General features: G+C 50.4%; 1 protein-coding gene across 16 annotated transcripts in view; it reads right to left on the bottom strand.

Annotated features, from left to right (window-relative positions):
* Window positions 1-22,191, bottom strand: part of AUTS2 (activator of transcription and developmental regulator AUTS2) — a 259,132-nt gene that overhangs the window by 97,244 nt on the left and 139,697 nt on the right. For all 16 annotated transcript variants that reach the window (XM_078873546.1, XM_078873547.1, XM_078873548.1 and 13 more), the window contains one exon: window positions 4,961-4,990. In XM_078873546.1, the coding sequence (XP_078729672.1) occupies window positions 4,961-4,990 (30 nt within the window). The remainder of the gene's footprint in view (window positions 1-4,960; window positions 4,991-22,191) is intronic.

Here is a 22,191-nt window from a genome sequence, read left to right as displayed (position 1 = left end):
CAATTTACGACCGCTCACGACACAGGCTTCGACACGATCGATGGGCCGATGGGTGCGATTTGTAAAGTTGCGCGCACGTGCATACGACCCACGTGCATTGAATACAATTCACGTGCGCACGACCCAGGTGCATACGACCCACGTGCATTGCATACGATCCACGTGCATACGACCCAAGGCACGCGGCGCATTCCCGGGTGCTGCCGCTCTCGCGTTTGCAGAGGCCTCCCCTCTCCGGGGCTGCCTGCCATTCTGTCCCTCATCAAGTATTCATGTCCGAGGACGACCAGGAATTTATAGTGCATTGGAATTCACTTTAATTAAAATTTAACAAGCCTTCCCCTTTTTTACTGCCGCCGTGGATCACCGCAAATTCCCCGCAGCGCTGCTCTGATTCTGTCCCGCGCCTGTCTTTGATCCCGCGATAATTTATTTCGCTCCCCATGGAGTTCCAACTGGCTCTTGACTTGTTCATCACACCAGACGCTTCCATTTATCTCCTTAACCCTTCGCCGCCCGGCAGAAGGCGGCGCGCGCTCCATCCCGGCTACACCGTGCCGCCGCCGTGTTTGCCTGTGGCCCACGCGCCACCGCGCGCTAATTGACTAATTAACGCGCGAAGGCCGTTAAGCCCGGGTCAGGATATTCTACGCGGATCAGCGGCGCGAGCTACAACCCAAGACTCTCAGACGAGCTTTACCACTTCTCGGGCGTTCGACCCAATGCATAAATACGAATGCAGATTCACGTCAGTATTAAACAAAGAAACATCGCGGATTTAAAATATATTCGACACTGTATCTGAGAAGTAATAGAAACACTGCAGCAGGCATTGCCACCTCTACTTCTGCAAGGAATTACCGCATTAACACTGCGACTTCCATCTTCTTGCAGGTACCAACGCCTTTGCGAGTATCAAAGCTGCCAGCTGATGCACTGCCAATACACGCCCCCCCCTTGCACATTCCCCTGCCACTTCACACGTGCATTTGGCAAGCCAGCGCAGCGTACCCCAACCTCTGTGTAATCTGGTTTCAGAAATGTTGCTTTCTTCATATGTTGGGGTACACAATCCCTGTCCGTGTCAGCTCTCCACCCGATTCCCAGAAACGGACGCTTTGTTTACACCGGGGACAATCGTGGTACCTCTAGTCGACGTCATACTCCCCCCGCAGCCCAGCGGCTTGCACTCACCGCTGTGACGCCTTTGTGCCGCTTCAGGGTGTGATGTGGATTTGCGGGTGCCCTCCGCAGGACACGAGGGGTTACGAAGGGCTTTAGTGCCGAGGAATATTAGTACCAAGCGAAACTAAAGCTCTTTTTACATCACATATCATACAGGTTTGTGTCGAACTAGAAACCACATCGAACGGAAGATCCTTGACAATGAACATCCGACAGTTCACCAGCGTTGGCTTGAGCAAGCCTGACTCTGCTGATGAGATGCTGAATTTCAAATCGAAACCGGTCCAGAGTTTTGCAGGTATTGAACCAATGCTGCTGCAAAGAAGCACTCCCAGGAGGCTGTGTGGTCGATGGGTTGTGTAAAGAATACTCGCATTGTTTACATGGAGGGATGGGTCTGGGAAGGAGGCGTCTTGTCTGCCTTGTTATTCTAGGACCGAGGGTTTCCAGGATTGAGCACCTTGAGCCTCTGGCAGTCCAAGAGAACGTCATCAAACAGCACGTGCACTCATTTCCACTTTGAGATGCAGTTGCTGAGCACAGGCACGATGGCCCCAAAACGTCAAGCGACCAGAAACAAACAGGACCGTCAGGGCTGCAAAAGATAAGAGTGTAACGCGTTGCTTGAATTGAGCAGGGCTATTATAGGAACTTGGGTATGGGAATTCCATAGTGGAGCGGTGCAAATAGAGAAGTGAGGTGACCTGCAGTGTGGTGAGTGGGTGGCTGAGCTTTTGTTCGGCCGGATTGAAGGGGCTAAACGGCCACGGCACGGGCTAGAGATGAAATGGAGCCATGTGGTACAGAAGGACGTGGAGCTGAGTGGACTTGCCGATGACTGGTACGAGCGGTGTCAAGATCAGCCTCTGCTGACGAGGCTCATGAAGGACGCTACTGGGCAGTTGGAGGCAGTCGCCCTCCAGCAACAACGGAGGGCAGAGGAGCGACGCTCACAACAATGAGTGGAACGCGGGGCGGCTAAAACACAGCAAGGTTGTGCATCGGCCTGTCATCTCAGTCAATCGACGCATGGCACCTGGGTCTGTCCCATAACCTCCTGCCAGCAGGCGTTCGACACTTCACGTGGCCTTAACGTGCACATAGCCTGGTACAAGCGCCATGGTAACGTCACTGCCACTTAGTGGCGAATGGCGGTTGTTGTTGTTGTTGTGACCTCCAGTGTGGTGAGAGGGTGGGTGAGTGAGGGGAGTTGTTGTGCCCTGCGGCGTGGTGAGTGAACACAGTATGGATGAGACAAGACGGTGAGTGTCTGGTCGACCGAGTCGTCAACATGGGTGGAGGAATCAACCAGGTTCACGGGATACGTAACCATGGCAGTAGTCATAGAAGAGTTACAAGGAGGCGACTGACTGCTGGCGAGAGAGCGAGTGACTGGAGCAGACGATCGATCACCCTGGCTGCTGACAGGCGATCTGTCAGGCCGCCGGAGCAGTGCGGCAATGAGCCCGCAGCAACCTCTCCAGCCTCCAGAGAATTCTACGACTCAAATGAAGTTATCCTGCGGTGCAATTTCGCATTGGAAAGTATTTAATTGATCTCAATTAAAAATACCTAAGTTTAGTACATTAGGGCAATCTTAAAGGGATATAATTTGAAGCACTTTTGAATGTCGTATAGTTGTGATTGACAGAAATGTATAATGCCTATCAGTGATGAAATTTTTGGTAATTATCATTAAATTGTAGGTGATTATTTTTGACAGAAAAAATTGGCACACTGCCATTTAGGCTTAAGGCCCTTTGCATGGCGGAGCCTGTTCCCGCATTAAATGTTAATTTAAAAAAATACATTCACACAGCCCTCCTGTTACATTAAGACGATTTTGATGAGCACATTTTATGGAATAGTTCAGGGAAAAGAGACCTTTAGCGATATTTTCCCTTCGCTAACCAAATAAATAATCAGACAAAATGCTAATTTCCCAATTTCGTCCCTCCGCCTAAAAAACAAAAGTACTTATGGGAGTTAATTTTTCAGTAGCATTGGTTTAATACACGCAAACTGTGGACTAGGTTCGACATTCAGCGGTTCAAAATGTGCGCGTGCTAAACCAATGCAATTGAAAAAAATCACTCCCAGAAGGCCGTGTGGCTGATGGGACATTTTATTTTTTTGTATGTTTTATTTGGAGATACACATATCTAAATTAGGCACAGTCTGCTTAGTTATTCTCTGACTCATATTCTCCACAATGACGCAAATTGTTATTTTGGTTTCCCTTAGCGATGTCAATAAATGTGAACCAAGTGGAAATCACTTCAAAACTGCACATTGTAGCGTCATGAAGTTCAACACAAATTCCACCAGATCTTGGCACAAACAAACATGCCAATTCCGAAGACTGTCTGGGGTCAAACCCAGGCTGCAGACGGGTGGGCAACTCTAGGCCCTAGGTGGCACAGGCCTCCAGAAGCCTCACACACAGCTCGGCGATCGGTCCAACCTGGCAGGCTCAGCCTGTGACCATGGCAACGCTTAGTTCACTGTACGTGTTACTATAACAAGTAACAGGGACATTAGTACGTGAGCCGGACTGGCTGAGCAGGTGAGATGGACGGGTCTAATCGCCTTAATCGGTCTGGGAAACCGCCTCTCCGCGCGTCTCATCGAGCTGCCGCGCCACCTCATTTGCAGCCGACGGCTCGCGGAGAACACAGATAGCGCGGCCCGGATAACGGATCCGACAACCGAACGCAAGTAAGACGGCCGCGTGTCATTTACATGGAAAACAACGCCCCGCTCAGAGGGGTGCAGCTGCACCGTACGGCACGGAATGACGTGTAGCTTCCTTTAATGTAAATAAATATAACGAATAAAACACTGAGAGTAACATACTAATTAAATTGTGTAATTTTATAAGTGTTAAAATTAGGTTATTACTCACCATCCCTTCGGACTGTGTACAATCGTTTTGTCACGATTGGATTGATTAGGATGACACATTTAATGGAATAAAGGCGGCAGAAGAACCCCACACATATAATGATGTTTATGAGAACAAAAAAGTTTGTCTGCTACTGTTTTCCTGCAATTGTGGGAATCGTACAACCCATTCCTGGTAAATGTTTACATTGAATTCTTGTTATGCTTCCAACGTTAAAGTGACTTCCTGTTCCACGTTCCTGTGGCGGGCGGGGGGGCCACAAGTTTAGACACAGGACAACAACCACTGTTAATTTCCAAAAAAGGCAGTACATATTTTATCGACCCTAGCGGGATGATGGGCGAGTCCACCCTCTTACAGCCTTCCTCTGATTGCGAGCCGCTCCACTGCCGAGCCTGCCGGCCGGTTTGCATCGAAGCTAAACGTTCTACTTCTCACTCGCACTGCTTTCATGTCGGGTGGGCTCTGTTCCGTTTCTGTCGAGCAGTCAACGACCCCTGCTGTCCCAGACGAACGCGAGCACCGGCGCCCTCACCGTCATGGTGGCACAAGCGCTCGTGCGTCTTCTCGCAGGGATGCCCGGAAGAGAGGAGAGGGGGGCGGAGGGCAAAATTGGACATTTGCCCCAGGCCTCACACAAACGAGGGCCTCACAACGAGCCTGCGCTTTTTTTTTCCTTCCTCGAAAAAAACAAGGGCGCCCCCCCACGTGGCGCTCTGCTCCGGGCCTCGAGCACCGGGCCTCCAGGTGCCTCTGGGCGGCCACGTCTTCTTGTGTCGCCCGACGGCATGCTCTCGCACACACACACACACGTCGCCAGCTGCTGCTGCGTGGGTGCAACGGGCTTAGCGTGCATAACACCGTACTCACCCGGTCATCGATGTCACTCTCGCTGTCGCACTGCAACAGAAGAACAAAGGAAAGTAATTTAGTGAAACGTGTGGACGTTTGATTTCCTAATGTACAGAAATTCTATGCATGTTAAATTAGCGAGCAGCGATTTATCTGCAGGCCCATAAATCCTGGGCTGCCCTGCACACCGCGAGCGGCGATTGGCGGCCGTGCAGCCGCCGCTTAGCAGATCCAAACGAACCTCGGGAGCGGCATTGGAGTTGGCGCTTCAGCGCAAAGGGACGCCAAAGAGAAGCAGCGACGCCGCGTTTGTTAACGACGCAGACGTGGCAAAAAAACATGGAGAGAATTCACATTGTGAAAGGCAGATTGACGTTGAAGCTGGTTACCAATACAAGTAACTTACATAAAACATCACAGGGCAAATGTTTGTCCTTTAAAAACACAATGTCGATGTTCTCAAAGCGATGCATCGTGAGAGGCGACGCGTCCAAGTGTCACTCGCAGCGGGTTCCTGCCTCTGGATCAGGTGCACCAGAGGCAGAGCTGGGCTGCTGGCCCTCCTCGCCCACCCCTTTCACAGAACAGGCATCAACATCCCACAAGTTCCAAAGAGCTCAAACGAAGACACTGAGGTGGTGCTCATCTCCCATTTATAGCCCTAAAGGCAGCGGTGGACATTCCATATTCCTCTGACAAGGACATAGTCTATCCATAGGACAGCCATCATTGACTTCTCCACAAAAGTGGTGCTCATTTCATTGACCCTGGAGGAAGGGACGATGGGCGACCCCTAACCAGGAGTTGAACTCGCGACCTCCGGATTGTGAGCCGCTCGCTCTACAGCTGAGTCACCACCTGGCCGGTTGTAAGGGAAATGAAAACACCATTGAAGAATTACACCTCGGCAGTGTTTATAAAATTACGTTTTTAATTTACGTCTATGCACACATTTACATTTTAATCTAAAAGTCTGCCGCTAATACAAACCGTGTTTACACCATGGAGAGTGTGATTTTGTCTTCTCACGGTGCTACAAGAGATGACACAGATACGAGAGAGGGCCCGCGGCCAGATACAAGAGGGGGAAGTGTGAAGGGCCCCTTTAAGGCTTGCACATGCAAGCCTGGCTCTCGACAGCCCCGTCTCCGCGGCGCATATCAAGTGTGGAGCAGAGCCGTACAGTGCGGGAGCCTGAGCACCACTGTCCTGCAGCAATATAGAAAGAGCAGCACTCAGGCAAATGGCAAATCAGCACCCATCACCGCAGCCCCATTCCATAAATCAAAGGCAAATATCACATTTTAATGCCTTTCTGAATGTGAAATGGGTGCTGAAATCATGCGAGAATTGCACATGAATATTTAATGCGGGGCCCGCTAGCTCACGAGAACGGGGCAAATGAAGGTGCTGATGGATGAATTCGCGGTAAGTAATTTCTACACGTGTGCCGCGTGTTATTTCGCATGCCAAGTTCACTCACAAACGCCAGGCTGTGAATTATTTTTCGCAGCAATTCCCAGACCTAATTTTCACCCATGAATATTTTATAAAACGTCAGGGGCGATTTGAGGAGCTGCAGGCTACATTACAATTTCTGACAAGTTTTTCTGGCACCATTTGATGCGCTCTCCTCCGGCAAGCCAGAAGCCCTCTCTTCCTCCCCTCGACCGACGGCATAAATCGACCCGCCCCCTCCGTGCCGCCAAGGCCCACGCTGGGCCTTTAATGTGATTACTAATGAGCCAGTAAATGTCAGAGCGAGGCTGCTCGCAGTCACTGAATGTCGCCCTAACCAGCGCGCCACCCACGTACCGCGCGCGGTGGCGGCGGTGGTGGCGGCGGCGGCATGTGTCTCACCGCCATCTTACCATCTCTTGCCTCCTCTGCCAGGCTGAGATATTTTTTTTGCCAAATGCCAAATGTGCACTTTGATTTTTATATATATATTTTTTTCAAATGCCACCCATTTTCGCATTTCTTGCTAGTTATCTGACATTTTTAAAATAATCCTTCGCAATTGAAGCGGTAGGAAAATCCATCCACGCATCGGTCGCCGTGTGTTCGCTCTCCGCCGTGGAGCGTGCGGGCGCTGGAAGCGCCATCGCTTGCGGGGGCGTCGCGGATCACAATTACAGGGTGATAATTGCGACGGTGACGCAGGAACGCGTGTTGCAAAATACGAAGCCAGCCCAAAAAAAACAAACAAACACTTGATCAATGCAGGGGCCAACACGAGCTGCGTAAAATATACACGAGCCTCGGAGTCAAACATTTTTTATCACCCCATTAACTCTCTGGGGGGAAGTCAACAGTGGTTGTCCGATGGAGAGACTCGACCCTGCCATGGGAATGTGGAATTTTCCATCACTGGCTCAGGGCTGTAAACAGATGAGCACCGCCTCGTTGAAAGTTTTAGCCGGAAATCACCAACTTTTTTTTTTTTAAACCTCGGTCCAAGTCGGTATTAATAGTACCTCCGCTGTAACCAAAGGGCTTTAGTTACCGATAGCAACTTGGGTTGCAACTGGAATTTGGCGCTCTATTTATTTAGTGACCCTCTGCACCCCGGCACACTCATTCCAGCCGACGTGAATACCCAGGCGTGAAACGTGAGCGCCAGCGAGCGCACGCACATCTCTCGGTGCGCGCCACGCACCCAGCAGAGCACCGGGCTGGCGCCCCGTGCAATGCGGCCGTCATGTTCTGTCAACCAAGAATGGAAAAACCGCGATGCGCACGCACCAGCATTGCGAGCCACGATGGAGAGCTTAGCTCTGTCTGTCCCTGACGCGGCCACTGCGCTCCTTCGTTACGTACGCCGGCACTCGCTTCAGAACCGCTAATTCCTCAGCTGACAGAAAGAGAATGTACGCGACCTCGCTCCCGTGCATTCGACTCAGTTTGTCACCTGTAATTCCCTGCCTTTGTTCAGCTTTATGGACGAACTGGCCTGGAAACCGTCCACCAGGACCCTGTTCTGTTCTGATTAAAATGAAATAGGCTCTGGCAGGATCCGCAGCATGACGGGGCTATTCAACTGCAGCCCCCGTGAGATCGAGAGACAAGGCAAGTCCTGATCAAGGTATAAAGCAACAAAGCCTTCAGTAGTAATGTACGATAATCATGAGTGTCGTGGTGAAGAATACAACGAAATAGATGAGCAGACAAGACGAAACTCTGTCACCTATCTATCCCTCCACAAAATCTAAAAGTATTTGACACTTTCCATCAGCCACACGGCCATCTGGGAGGGCATAATAATTTCAGCTTCATTGGTTTAACACAAGCCAAACTCTGAAACGGTTGTGACATTCACTGTCCCATCAGCAGTCAGACCTGCTTGAACGGATGCTGGTGAACTGCCAGATGAGTATAGGCAAGGACTCGATGGTCGATACGAGTCCTAGTTCAGCGCAAAACGCCGTGACACGCAAAACAAATTAAACACGAGAAGAAACGCAGATCGTCGTCACATCAGTCCTGTCCTCAACCAAGTGAGAGCCACAGTCATCATTATCCCCAACCATGGTTAATCCACTGCTGAATGAAGACCTCACCAAATCGCCACCACCAGAGTTGCTGTAGAGAAAAGAATGGAACGGATGCTGCAATTGCCGGAGTTGTAGAAGCTCAAACACCAACACTCGCAGTCCTATCTCGTTGTTGCAAACCCCACCAGCACCCAGGCTCAGCTGCTCACGTACAGAGGAAGGGAAGGTGCAACTCTCACCCACGCTTCCTGCACGCGTGCCATCTGGCCACCACGTGGCACGTACAATGCTCTCAGCCTTATCGTCATTTACAGAAAACGCTGGATATCAATTCAATCTTCTCCGGAGCTCCGTCGCTTTCATATAGTTAATAAAAACCTCAGAACCTGGACACAGTCTTGATATGAACGAAAATGTAGGGCAACCTGCGTCCACCCCCGGCTGCCCCGGCCCTCCTGGAGAAAATAACCCAGCGGGATAGTTGCCACGAGACGTGTGCCCCGGGCTCTCTCCAGGACAAGGACGAGAGGGGAGATTCCTGAACTCCGCGCTCAGCGTGAGGGTCAGGCGGGAGACAGCCCACCGACAGCGCTGCCATCGTGAGCGGCCGTGACCTCCAGCAAGACCCGAGTTCCGCTGCGGTTTGGAACCGCAGTCCAAACTATATCGCGGCCCGTCCTGGAAAACTCTGCTCAGACGAGCGTGGTGGAAAGAGAAATGAACGGCTACATACCCAAATGGGTATTTATGTGTAAGTGAAATACGTTGTACCTTGAATACCAAATGTTCACTGGCGCTGTTGTGGAGAGTACACGCAACAACAAAATGAACAAGGAGACAATAAGCCCCCTCATTCACACCATTATCTGTCCCTCTGCATAATAAATCAAGGCTTTTTTTTTACACATCAAATTCGCCGAATGGCCTTTTTGAGAGTCTGCATCTTATCAGTAGCATTGGTTCGTCACAAGCAAAACTCTGGACCAGTTTTGACATTTAATGTCTCATCAGCAGACACAGGCTTGCATGAACAAATATTGGCGAACAGCCAGATGTTTACAGTGATGTGAGGCAAGCGTATCGTCTGCGAATACATGACTTTGTTATATTCTCCACCACGCCACGAATTACTGTCTTGTGTTGTGTATTTACATAGTTTTGCAAATAACTAGGACCTCTCAACATCTATTCAATTAAATAAAATCGTGTTAACGCTCACCTATTACAACTTTGACGGTGCTGTTTTTGCTGGCCACTTCACGTCCTGGGCCTTTGGGCCTATGCTCGGCAGGCAAACGAGTGGCTAACCCGTCCCCATTCACGGAAGAGCATCGCCAAAAATACGAACCGGCAAGATGTGTTGGGCATTTTGACTACACACGTTTCCCAACGCACGTACAAACGAGCCAAACGTTTCTGCAACCCAGCAACTACCGCCGCCGCCGCCGCCGCCATCGTGATGAATGCCTGACAAAAGGACAAGCGGTCAAGTGGCAGGACAGAAAATCAGTAATGCTCTGCATCACCAGCTACGCGCAAGATAAGCGGCCCCTAGTTCTATCGATCCCGCACATTTCCTTGGCGAGACAGTTGGAATTGTTGACACGGGAGACTTCATTTAGACCGACTGCCTCTCAATATACCGACTGCCGCAACACGACCAGTCCGGAACCGCCACGGATCCGTATTGGTTCCACGAAGAAGCACCAGCTCATTGTCCTGGTGGGTTCATGAAGCCTTCTGCTTTACTGCGTGGCGAGGGTGTCGTGGGTTAGCCTGACAACGCACACAGCACAAGGCCGGTGCCCGCTCTTTGCAGCACTCACTGCCACAACGATTCCCCGCGACAGAAATCAGGTTCATCGCACCGACTTGGGATCGTGAATGTACTCAACAGGCAACCGTTCCGTTTTAACCATCCGGTTTGTATTGTTTCTTGTTCGTTCTCTCTTGTCTGTGCTGTCTCTTCCAACCCATTAGCCTTACATTTGCATACGTTATAATCAGTTGATTGTCACATGAACAATTTGACATGTGCATCGCGAGCGTCATACTTGGTGTTAATTGCCGAATAGCTGCGTCGTCACAAGCCGAGTGATCGCCTTCAACCGGAACGCCAATGCTCTCCTGCTCACGCCGGCACTGAGACACTGGTGCTCACCTCCGCATTACAGCCCCGAGCCAGTGGTGGAAATCCCACATTCCTACGGCGGGGGTGAGTCTATCCATAGGACTACCGCTGTTCCCTTCCCCGCGAGGGATGGCGGACCCTGGAGGGATGGTGGGTCACCCTCCCAACCGGCAGGATGTGCCCAGGCGCTCGAGACGGGCGCCGTCCTCACCGAGCTCGTGGCTGACCTGTCGCCACCGCAATTCACCCCGAGTCTCACCGTACGGGCGCCTATCCTTAATCTCCCAAATCCATTTAGTGATTTTTCTCACGCGAGCTAAATACGGCGATGCGCGCGAGGCCGTGCGGCGTGCATGGCAAGCCGGGCGCTATTTAAGGCTGCAGCCCAGCCCAGGGTGCGCACGCAGACCGCCATTACCCAGAAATGTTCCACAAGGCACGGATCTAATTAAACGAATGTAGGTGTTAAATTGCCTTCAGAGAAGTTAATTACCAAGAATGATTGCTCGTGATTCTGGGTTGGAGGGAACTGCGGCCTCCAATGGTCTCGAGCCCAACACAGTAATTAAAGCGCATTTAATTTTTATAAGGCCAGCGTAGGAGTAATTACACGGATTATGACCGACCACGCCACCTAGCACTGAGACATTGCTAGCCCCACTTTTTGTCAGGATAGAGAAATTACTACATATGACTTTATAATCACAATTAATGTACCACTGAAAAACATCGCAGTAGCTACCTGAGTTATGGGGCCTGCCACACGATACTGACAGCCCAAAACGGGAAAAATTATAAACTCCGCGGACAAAATAGAAAAAGTAGCGTTAATCATGCACGATGGAGCGCTAGCCTTGCTTTAAATATAAACGCGGAATGGTTGGACAGCTGAAGACCGAAAAGACTACGCTGTTTCGCTGCTGCTGCTGCTGCTTGCTGCTACATCGTCTTCCAAAGGGTCTTGGCGACACCGTGGGAGCGTTGGAACAATGTCGGAGCCAGGATTTTCAGGTAGGGGGGGCAACCCCTCCAGCAATGAAAAATGATAGAGGAGTTGTTAGTAAGTAAGGACTTGTCCCTTGCTTTTTATTCGACGCGTGTGCGGCGATGGCGCAACCATCGATCGAGGGTCGAATTCGAACCGCGTTGTGTGATCGGCATCGCGCTCGCTAAAGGTGTTTGCCTTCAGGGAAGTCGTGTGCTGTATACACAACTGCACACAATTCTGTGAGTCACTTAAAACTGCTTTACCGTTACTTATTGCCAATTATGGACTCAGACTATTATTCTATCATCTCATTGAGTCCCTGGCACGTAATAATATGCTGCACAGTGGCAGTGGGGGTCGCAAAATGCCGATTTATTACTAATAAACCCCAATGATCCGATCAAAATTCGGGATTTCGATCAGATCATTGGGGGGGGGGGGCACGTGCCACCCCACCCCACCAGTGGTTGGAGACAGCGAGGGGTGTGAGCTCAGAAGAGTGTCGTGAGGCCTGGTCACTTCTGAGCTGCCCGTCTGCCTGTCTATCGCCCTGGCTGTCTGCCTGTGGTCATCGGAAATTTGCGAGATAAAAACCTGGTTGGGTTTGCTTACTCGCCCATCATGCCTTTGGGGTTGATAAAAATAGGTATCGATTTGTGGGGAAGTCAACCATGGTTGTCCTATAAACGTCCCCGCCATATGAATGTGGAATTGTCACATTTACTCAGGCTTGTAACAGGAGCTGAAGCACTGCTTCAATGCTCATTTGACCGAGAAATTATTTTGACTTTATTTTGGAGCGGTCAAAAAAACAAGCCCTTTTATTCAAGATGTTGCTATCTTGGATATCAATATTCAATGCTACCGCACACACAGTCAGTGTTATAACATGTGCTATGGTTCAACAACAAAGGGAAGCACTGTTAAACTCATACTGTAAAGTAAATCAAACATAAGATAAAGTAACATGAAAAGAAAAACAATATTTTATTTTAACTTACCTACAGTCCTGATGCTGGTTTGCTTGCCGGAAGGGGCATATAACAAGTCCCAGGCGGATGCTGCGACTCATGACATTCCGCGGAGGATCGCACCGCTGAACAAAGTAGTTTCGCCTTGCGCAAGTTACGACCGAACGTCAGATGGCTAAAAAGAATAGTGTCGTTTCGGAAGGTTTCGTTCGCAAGCGCGGATGTTCGCAAGTCGAACGTTCGCATCTCGGGAACCGCCTGTGCACGTTGCCAATTACCGTCGATTTGGGTTTACGATGTCTATTCTGGTGCGCTCTCTGCCTTCCTCCATCAGCTGTGTGACTGTACCACAGATACAAATCTCATTCTGCTCATTCGCTTTTACATCGACTCTGATGTTCGGAATTAGCGAAGCGCTTATCGTAATGGTCTCCTTATGCCGAACAGATGGCAACTCTTTGATCATCACCACCAGCATCACCGCCACCTAGGGCTCACCACCTTCTTCATAGACCAAACCGGGACGTATTCCTCAGTGAGGCTCGGTCTATCAATACCGCGCAGCGTACCGAAGTAAAGGTCAGCACAGCAATACCGGTACCAGATCTCGGTACAAATCAGCTCCTGCCACCCGGACACACAAGAAGCCAATTCCCAGACTGTCCGGGTAAAAAACTGGACAGGTGGCAACCGTACCACCACAACCACCACACCCGGCTTCTCTATAAATCCTCACCGCAGCAGCATTAAGCGGGGGGGGGGGGGGGGAGCGGGGGGGGAGAACGAATCCTCGCGGTGCAGCCGCATTGATTGCCCTTGCTGGAATTGAAAGCATCTCTCTCCGGGAGCACGGGCAGCGGATGCAATTGGCGACAGCGCGATGCATCTCGCACAAAAAAAACCGCCACGCAGGCACCACCACCACCTGCGCTACATGGCCACCGAGCGGGCGAGCGCATCTCGACTTCAACAATCAAGCCATTAGAGCCGCGACGGGACGCTGCTATGCTTAATCAGCCTTTGATTGCTGCCGTTAAAGCTGCGCTCCCCGGCGAGCGGGGGAGAAGAGGGGGGGCCCCGCGAGCGCCCTGGCAGATCCGTCCATTACCCCACGCGCACAGGAGAAGCACGGCAATTTCCGCAACCATTTTCAAAAACGTGGCCCTTTCCCTCCAACGGCGTTAACGCGCCTCAAGCACTCCCTGCACGTCAGGGCTGCCGCATAACGCACTGAGCACGCTGTTAGGTCCGGACACTCTGGGAAATGGCGCCTGTGTTCGGGTGGCGAGCAGGGATTTATTTGTACCGAGATCCCGGTTGCGGAGGTGCACCGATCTTGACTGACTACGGTGCATCAATCTTGACTGACTACGGTGCATCAATCTTGACTGACTATGGTGCATCAATCTTGACTGACTATGGTGCACCGATCTTGACTGACTACGGTGCACCGATCTTGACTGACTACGGTGCATCAATCTTGACTGACTATGGTGCATCAATCTTGACTGACTATGGTGCATCAATCTTGACTGACTATGGTGCACCGATCTTGACTGACTACGGTGCACCGATCTTGACTGACTACGGTGCACCAATCTTGACTGACTACGGTGCACCGATCTTGACTGACTGTGGTGCATCAATCTTGACTGACTATGGTGCATCAATCTTGACTCACTATGGTGCATCAATCTTGACTGACTATGGTGCACCGATCTTGACTGACTACGGTGCATCAATTTTGACTGACTATGGTGCATCAATCTTGACTGACTATGGTGCATCAATTTTGACTGACTATGGTGCATCAATCTTGACTGACTATGGTGCATCAATCTTGGCTGACTATGGTGCATCAATCTTGACTGACTATGGTGCATCAATCTTGACTGACTATGGTGCATCGATCTTGACTGACTATGGTGCACCGATCTTGACTGACTACGGTGCATCAATCTTGGCTGACTATGGTGCATCAATCTTGACTGACTATGGTGCATCAATCTTGACTGACTATGGTGCATCAATCTTGACTGACTATGGTGCATCAATCTTGACTGACTATGGTGCATCAATCTTGACTGACTATGGTGCATCAATCTTGACTGACTATGGTGCATCAATCTTGACTGACTATGGTGCACCGATCTTGACTGACTACGGTGCATCAATCTTGGCTGACTATGGTGCATCAATCTTGACTGACTATGGTGCACCGATCTTGACTGACTACGGTGCATCAATCTTGACTGACTATGGTGCATCAATCTTGACTGACTATGGTGCACCGATCTTGATTGACTACGGTGCACCGATCTTGACTGACTACGGTGCACCGATCTTGACTGACTATGGTGCACCGATCTTGACTGACTACGGTGCACCGATCTTGACTGACTGTGGTGCATCAATCTTGACTGACTATGGTGCATCAATCTTGACTCACTATGGTGCATCAATCTTGACTCACTATGGTGCATCAATCTTGACTGACTATGGTGCATCAATCTTGACTGACTATGGTGCACCGATCTTGACTGACTACGGTGCACCGATCTTGACTGACTATGGTGCATCAATCTTGACTGACTATGGTGCATCAATCTTGACTGACTATGGTGCATCAATCTTGGCTGACTATGGTGCATCAATCTTGACTGACTATGGTGCATCAATCTTGACTGACTATGGTGCATCAATCTTGACTGACTATGGTGCACCGATCTTGACTGACTACGGTGCATCGATCTTGACTGACTACGGTGCATCAATCTTGACTGACTATGGTGCATCAATCTTGACTGACTACGGTGCATCAATCTTGACTGACTACGGTGCATCAATCTTGACTGACTACGGTGCATCAATCTTGACTGACTACGGTGCATCAATCTTGACTGACCACGGTGCATCAATCTTGACTGACTATGGTGCATCAATCTTGACTGACTATGGTGCATCAATCTTGACTGACTATGGTGCATCAATCTTGACTGACTATGGTGCATCAATCTTGACTGACTATGGTGCATCAATCTTGACTGACTACGGTGCATCAATCTTGACTGACTATGGTGCATCAAACTTGACTGACTATGGTGCATCAATCTTGACTGACTATGGTGCACCGATCTTGACTGACTACGGTGCATCAATCTTGGCTGACTATGGTGCATCAATCTTGACTGACTATGGTGCATCAATCTTGACTGACTATGGTGCACCGATCTTGACTGACTACGGTGCATCAATCTTGACTGACTATGGTGCATCAATCTTGACTGACTATGGTGCACCGATCTTGACTGACTACGGTGCATCAATCTTGGCTGACTATGGTGCATCAATCTTGACTGACTATGGTGCACCGATCTTGACTGACTACGGTGCATCAATCTTAACTGACTATGGTGCATCAATCTTGACTGACTATGGTGCACCGATCTTGACTGACTACGGTGCATCAATCTTGGCTGACTATGGTGCATCAATCTTGGCTGACTACGGTGCATCAATCTTGGCTGACTACGGTGCATCAATCTTGACTGACTATGGTGCATCAATCTTGACTGACTATGGTGCATCAATCTTGACTGACTATGGTGCATCAATCTTGACTGACTATGGTGCATCAATCTTGACTGACTGTGGTGCATCAATCTTGACTGACTACGGTGCATCAATCTTGACTGACTATGGTGCACCGATCTTGACTGACTACGGTGCATCGATCTTGGCTGACTATGGTGCATCAATCTTGACTGACTATGGTGCATCAATCTTGACTGACTATGGTGCATCAATCGTGACTGACTATGGTGCATCAATCTTGACTGACTATGGTGCACCGATCTTGACTGACTATGGTGCATCAATCTTGACTGACTATGGTGCATCAATCTTGACTGACTATGGTGCATCAATCTTGACTGACTATGGTGCACCGATCTTGACTGACTATGGTGCATCAATCTTGGCTGACTATGGTGCATCAATCTTGGCTGACTATGGTGCATCAATCTTGACTGACTATGGTGCATCAATCTTAACTGACTATGGTGCATCGATCTTGGCTGACTATGGTGCATCGATCTTGACTGACTATGGTGCACCGATCTTGACTGACTACGGTGCATCAATCTTGACTGACTATGGTGCATCAATCTTGACTGACTATGGTGCATCAATCTTGACTGACTATGGTGCACCGATCTTGACTGACTACGGTGCATAAATCTTGGCTGACTATGGTGCAGCAATCTTGACTGACTATGGTGCATCAATCTTGACTGACTATGGTGCACCGATCTTGACTGACTATGGTGCACCGATCTTGACTGACTACGGTGCATAAATCTTGACTGACTATGGTGCATCAATCTTGACTGACTATGGTGCACCGATCTTGATTGACTACGGTGCACCGATCTTGACTGACTACGGTGCACCGATCTTGACTGACTATGGTGCACCGATCTTGACTGACTACGGTGCACCGATCTTGACTGACTGTGGTGCATCAATCTTGACTGACTATGGTGCATCAATCTTGACTCACTATGGTGCATCAATCTTGACTCACTATGGTGCATCAATCTTGACTGACTATGGTGCATCAATCTTGACTGACTATGGTGCACCGATCTTGACTGACTACGGTGCACCGATCTTGACTGACTATGGTGCATCAATCTTGACTGACTATGGTGCATCAATCTTGACTGACTATGGTGCATCAATCTTGACTGACTATGGTGCACCGATCTTGACTGACTATGGTGCACCGATCTTGACTGACTATGGTGCATCGATCTTGGCTGACTATGGTGCATCAATCTTGACTGACTATGGTGCATCAATCTTGACTGACTATGGTGCATCGATCTTGACTGACTATGGTGCATCGATCTTGGCTGACTACGGTGCATCAATCTTGGCTGACTACGGTGCACCGCGCAGTTTCGATGGCCGAGGCCGCCCGAGGACCATGTCCGGGTTACCTCTGTGGATTCAGCGGCACGCCGAGGGCTTGTGGTGCTGCTAAGCCACACACTTAAATACATACAAAGATATCATTTGGGAGCCATTTTGGGTTACGGTGTTGTGGGGGAATACGTCCGTTTGTTGAAACTTTGTCGAGGTGATTCAACGGATACTTTTACAAAGGAAGTAAATAAAATGCTTTCAACGAATGTCTTGTGGCATCACCGTGTGGGTTGTGGTTTTAGAGCACTGCAGAAATCACCGGCTGGCAGGCCGCGCAGGAGATAAACGCAGCAATTGCAACGAACGCGCACGCTTTTAATCATCCAAAGGCTCAAGACATCAATTTGCCAGCAACAAACAGCATGATAAAAGTTGCCATATACGAGTCCAAATCATATTTTTTTTTATTGAGCAAGGTTGTTTCAGTAGCGATAGAAGGGTGACGAGGAGGTGACTGATCAGTGGTGAGTGAATCGGTGAGTGCTGGTTCATCAATCACTCCGACTGCTCTACGTTGAACGCCGATCGAGTGCAGCGAGGTCGCAACTGGGTGCTCCACCACAGATATGACAGCAGCGGGATGACTAGCTTATGAACGATGTGCGCTCTTGTACAGCAGCGGCGATCGTCCGGTGTTCAGGACGAAGGCTCCGTGTGCCGCTGCAGGGACACGCGCGCTCGGACGCAACGTGCGGCGTCGCACTTGCAGACACGGCCGAAGCACCCTCCCAATGGTTTGCGCATAAATCCACAGGCGGAGGGCGGGCAGGCAGGCCACGGAGAGCTCGGTTTGCCGTGCGACGCTCCCGCCGCCAGCAGCTCACGAACCGCCGCAACGGCGTCCGCAGCCGCCGATTAATCCCGGCCCGTGGCGCGCAAAATTAAATTAATAAAAATGAGAGCACTGACACGACCACAATCAGCCCAACGCGGCCAGGGCGTTTGTGCAAGGTCGCGTTCAAAGGGAAAATTGAGCCCCCCCCCACACCCCCTTTATCTGCTAATGTGACATTCGGTAAGATGCAGCTAGCGTCGCGCCCGCGGCAGGGCCGTTGTATATTAACCCATAAAGCACGCCCGCACGCCCGCACGCCCGCACGCTCGCCCGCCCCCCCTGGCCCCTGGAGGCCTCTGCAGAACGTCGCCCTGGGGAGTCGGAATGGATGCGTCGGTGGGCCCCACCGCGCGCACCGCGGCGCTTTTATCGGCTTGCCCAAACCACTTCCATTCGCTAAATGGGAGATAAATAATTTAGCGCTGCCGAGCACATGTGCTGGCAAACAGGCGGTCTCCACTGGGCCAGATCCTAACCGCTCTATTAAAATGGTTGATTCATGTTGGGCTGGAGGCAGCCTGGTGGGCCTGCGATTCTTTACACCTGCGAGCGTGATTTTATTGCCTTGCCGTCGCGAGTCTTGCGCGGACGTCCTCACTGTTTCCGAGACGTACGGCTCTCGTAAAACGCCCGCCTCGGGAGAGCCACACGCCAACGCGGCAGGGCGGCGCAGCGGCAACGCCACGATTCCCGGCTCGGGCTCCTCGCGGTGCGTTCACGTTCTTGAATTAGAATTACACGAAGCAACATCTCCCCCGACTGCGAGAGCCTGGCAAGGAAGGACCCTCCTTAAAAAACGAGGTTCTTAAGAGTCAGTGAGGCGTTCTTGGGTAAACAAGCGTCATGATAAAATTATAAATAAAGGCACCAAGAAAAATCTGAATAACTCATCATTACTAATTTATATAAAATCCGTAACCAGTAGTCACGTGTTCTTGCTGTCAAGCGGCCAGCAACAGACAGCGCTGTCACAGTTATATAAGTGTAACACAATTCTTAATTTGAGCAAGGTTTATTATAAGAGCTTGGGGGGGGGAAAGAGAGGATGATGGAGGGGCATTCCAAAGTGGAGCTTTGGGAGGGAGGGATCAGAAAGAAAAGTGCCGTGAGCGGCCGGCAGGGTGGAGAGTGAACACAGACCTCGGCTCAATGGCACGAGCTCATTACTGTATTTCAGAAAACCCGGAACGCTAACACTGCTGCAAACGGACAATATTGTAATCGCACAGCTTTATATCCGTGCAGCTTATCTTTTCTTTTATAAATGCTTAAAAACAGAACACTGCTCCGGTTGACAGAAACTAAAATGGCTGCGAGAATCTGTCCAAATTGGCCCGTGAGATTTGCTTTGTGTCGCTGTGCTTCGTTATATCCACCTGTGCTCTGCATAATCGCCCACGACCCGAACCGTCACTGTGAGGGTGGACAAGGACTGTCCACAGCAGCACCAAGCGCGGTTCCACCGACCGACCGCGCGCAGCCTGGGCATGTCTCCTCGGCAGCCTCAACGGCTCCGGGAGAGCCACCTTTGGCCTGCTGAGCTTCTTAGCCTCTCAAGAGATTGATAAAGATGCAAAATCAAGTGTTGACAGCTGGCTTGGATAGGGTTGCCACCTGTCCAGGTTTGACGCAGTCAGTCTAAGAATCGGCATCTGTGTTGAGGAGGTAAGAATTAATATGTCCTGAGATCTGGTACCAGTATTGCGATGCATTTTAATCCAGTGCACTGTACAGTTTTGATAGGTCAAGACTGCCGGAGAAATGCGTTCAGGAATGATTGTGTAACAGCTGGCAAATCCAGCATTGGGTGACCGGCCAAGTCACGGCCTTCAGTCGTCTGGGTCACGTGTGTCGAGGGGGAGAGATGTGGAGGCTGCCATTCCTAGACAAACCTCAGCCCACGCTCGTGGAGGAGTCATTTGGCCTGCTTAAAGGCCTCTGGCAAATTCCACAAAACCAAGGCCAATAAGAGGTTCCCGGAGGCCGGGGGCAGAATTCCGAGCAGTGCCTCCCTTCTTCACGAGCAACCAAAAACAGGCCTGTTGTGGGGGCCCTCTTTCGTGTGAAGCCTGGGCAGCCCTGTTACAAACCATCTCCGGTGAAACATTCCCTTAATTAATATTGATTTTCAAAACGAAGAAAATACTTCACCCCAGGGGCTTTATTTAACTGAACCCCCCCCTCCCATCAACAACATCAAGACGTCACCACGGCCAAAGCTATTGATGCCACCCGGCGGCACCTCCTTGCCAGCGCTTTCTACCCTGCGTCAAATCCCACAGCAGCTGCACAGGAGACGACGTGACCTCCAAAAATCTGCCGTGGCAGCCTCCCACCATCTGGCCTGAGGTCTTCCCCTTGGTGGCCGGACACATGGAGACCACTGCAGTGCCCGCCTTGGCAATCGGCCCTCACCTATCCTGACACGTTGCACCCAGCACAGCCGATTTACCCGAATCGTGCCTCCGACACTCACCTGCCCTGTTCTCTTCCGGACATCGCTTATCCTGTCTCGCCACGAATTTCCCAGCATGAATCTCAAGGCACCTGTGCTCAAAATGCCAGTAACTTATTTCCCACCGAATATATCTGGCAGCCAGCTGCACTGTTCGGTACATGTTGTGCAAACACTTTGAAACCCCTGGACACAAAAATTAATACCCCCTGACGAGCAAAAAATATCGAGGAACGTCTTGGGAAATGGCGGTCATTGAATACGCACGCATTTAGTTGGTTGTTTTTTATTGAAAAACCCCGCTTCTTAAAACAATGTAAAAGATATCCATTGAGCATTTACAACCGCAGCGTTAGCTTTTAAATATAATGCAAGAGACTGCAAGGTTATGGGAAATGTTATAAATGTGAGCTGAAATGACAAGTAGATAAAGCTTTTCACAACTTCAATCAGTTTTAAATCTGCAAATTACATTTCTAATGTTAACTGTCATCTATGACTAAGCTTGTTTAGGAATTAAAGGCAAGCGTGCGACGACGAGAGTATACGCTGCCGCTAAAGCAGCTCTTGAATTTGCATTATTATTCTGCGCCGCATGCAACCCAAATGGTGCGGAAAATAGCTGAATTACCCCGGGTGTTCCGCATGGGAATTAATCTGAACGATCGTGAAATCGTCTCTGAAAATTAACAACGAAATGAAAATGTCAGCAAATCCCGCGAGGTTGGCGCGGGCCCCACCGCCGAGTCTCGGGAGACTCGTGTTCCGTCAACACAAACATAAATTGAAGTCTCCCACACTGCGGAGGTACACTGCAAAAATTAACGTCTCCAAAACCAATTATGGCTCTCGATTTTTTTGGCAGGTGCTGTCAGGCCCCCCGCCTGCCAGCCCTGCGGAGCATTTGAGCTTTCGTACCCACGAAACCGCGGGAGCAAAGAGTGCGTTGTTTGAGAAGTGTGCAGCTGCTGCGAAACAGCAGGGCCGGCTATAACTCAAATGTCAGCACTTTGGGGGGTGGGGGGGGACGGCTGCAATAACGCAGCAGGACCTCTTCGGTGTCCGGCACTGGGGACCGAGGAATTTGTCCGCTCTTTACGGGTTTAATTCCAGGAATTTTGCACTTGAACTCGGTGATCTAACTACAAGCCTCGCTCGAGCAACAAGCAACCAAATACCGGAGCAATGCTGCTGCCCTGCAATTGCTCGCTCACGCGCACGCCGCTGGTGGAAGAGCCCCTCCACGAGACCGACTCGAGAAGGTATTTGGTCTACACTCCCACCCCGAAGACCGCACGTGTTGGAAGAGGAGGCTATGACCGCACATTTTACCCCATCACACGCGGCGACCTGCCGGTCGATAACTGCGGCGAGCCCACGCAGTGC

This window comes from Lampetra fluviatilis, chromosome 37, assembly GCF_964198595.1.
Source record: "Lampetra fluviatilis chromosome 37, kcLamFluv1.1, whole genome shotgun sequence".
Lineage (NCBI taxonomy): Eukaryota > Metazoa > Chordata > Hyperoartia > Petromyzontiformes > Petromyzontidae > Lampetra > Lampetra fluviatilis.
This window is presented reverse-complemented; position numbering and strand designations above follow the sequence as displayed.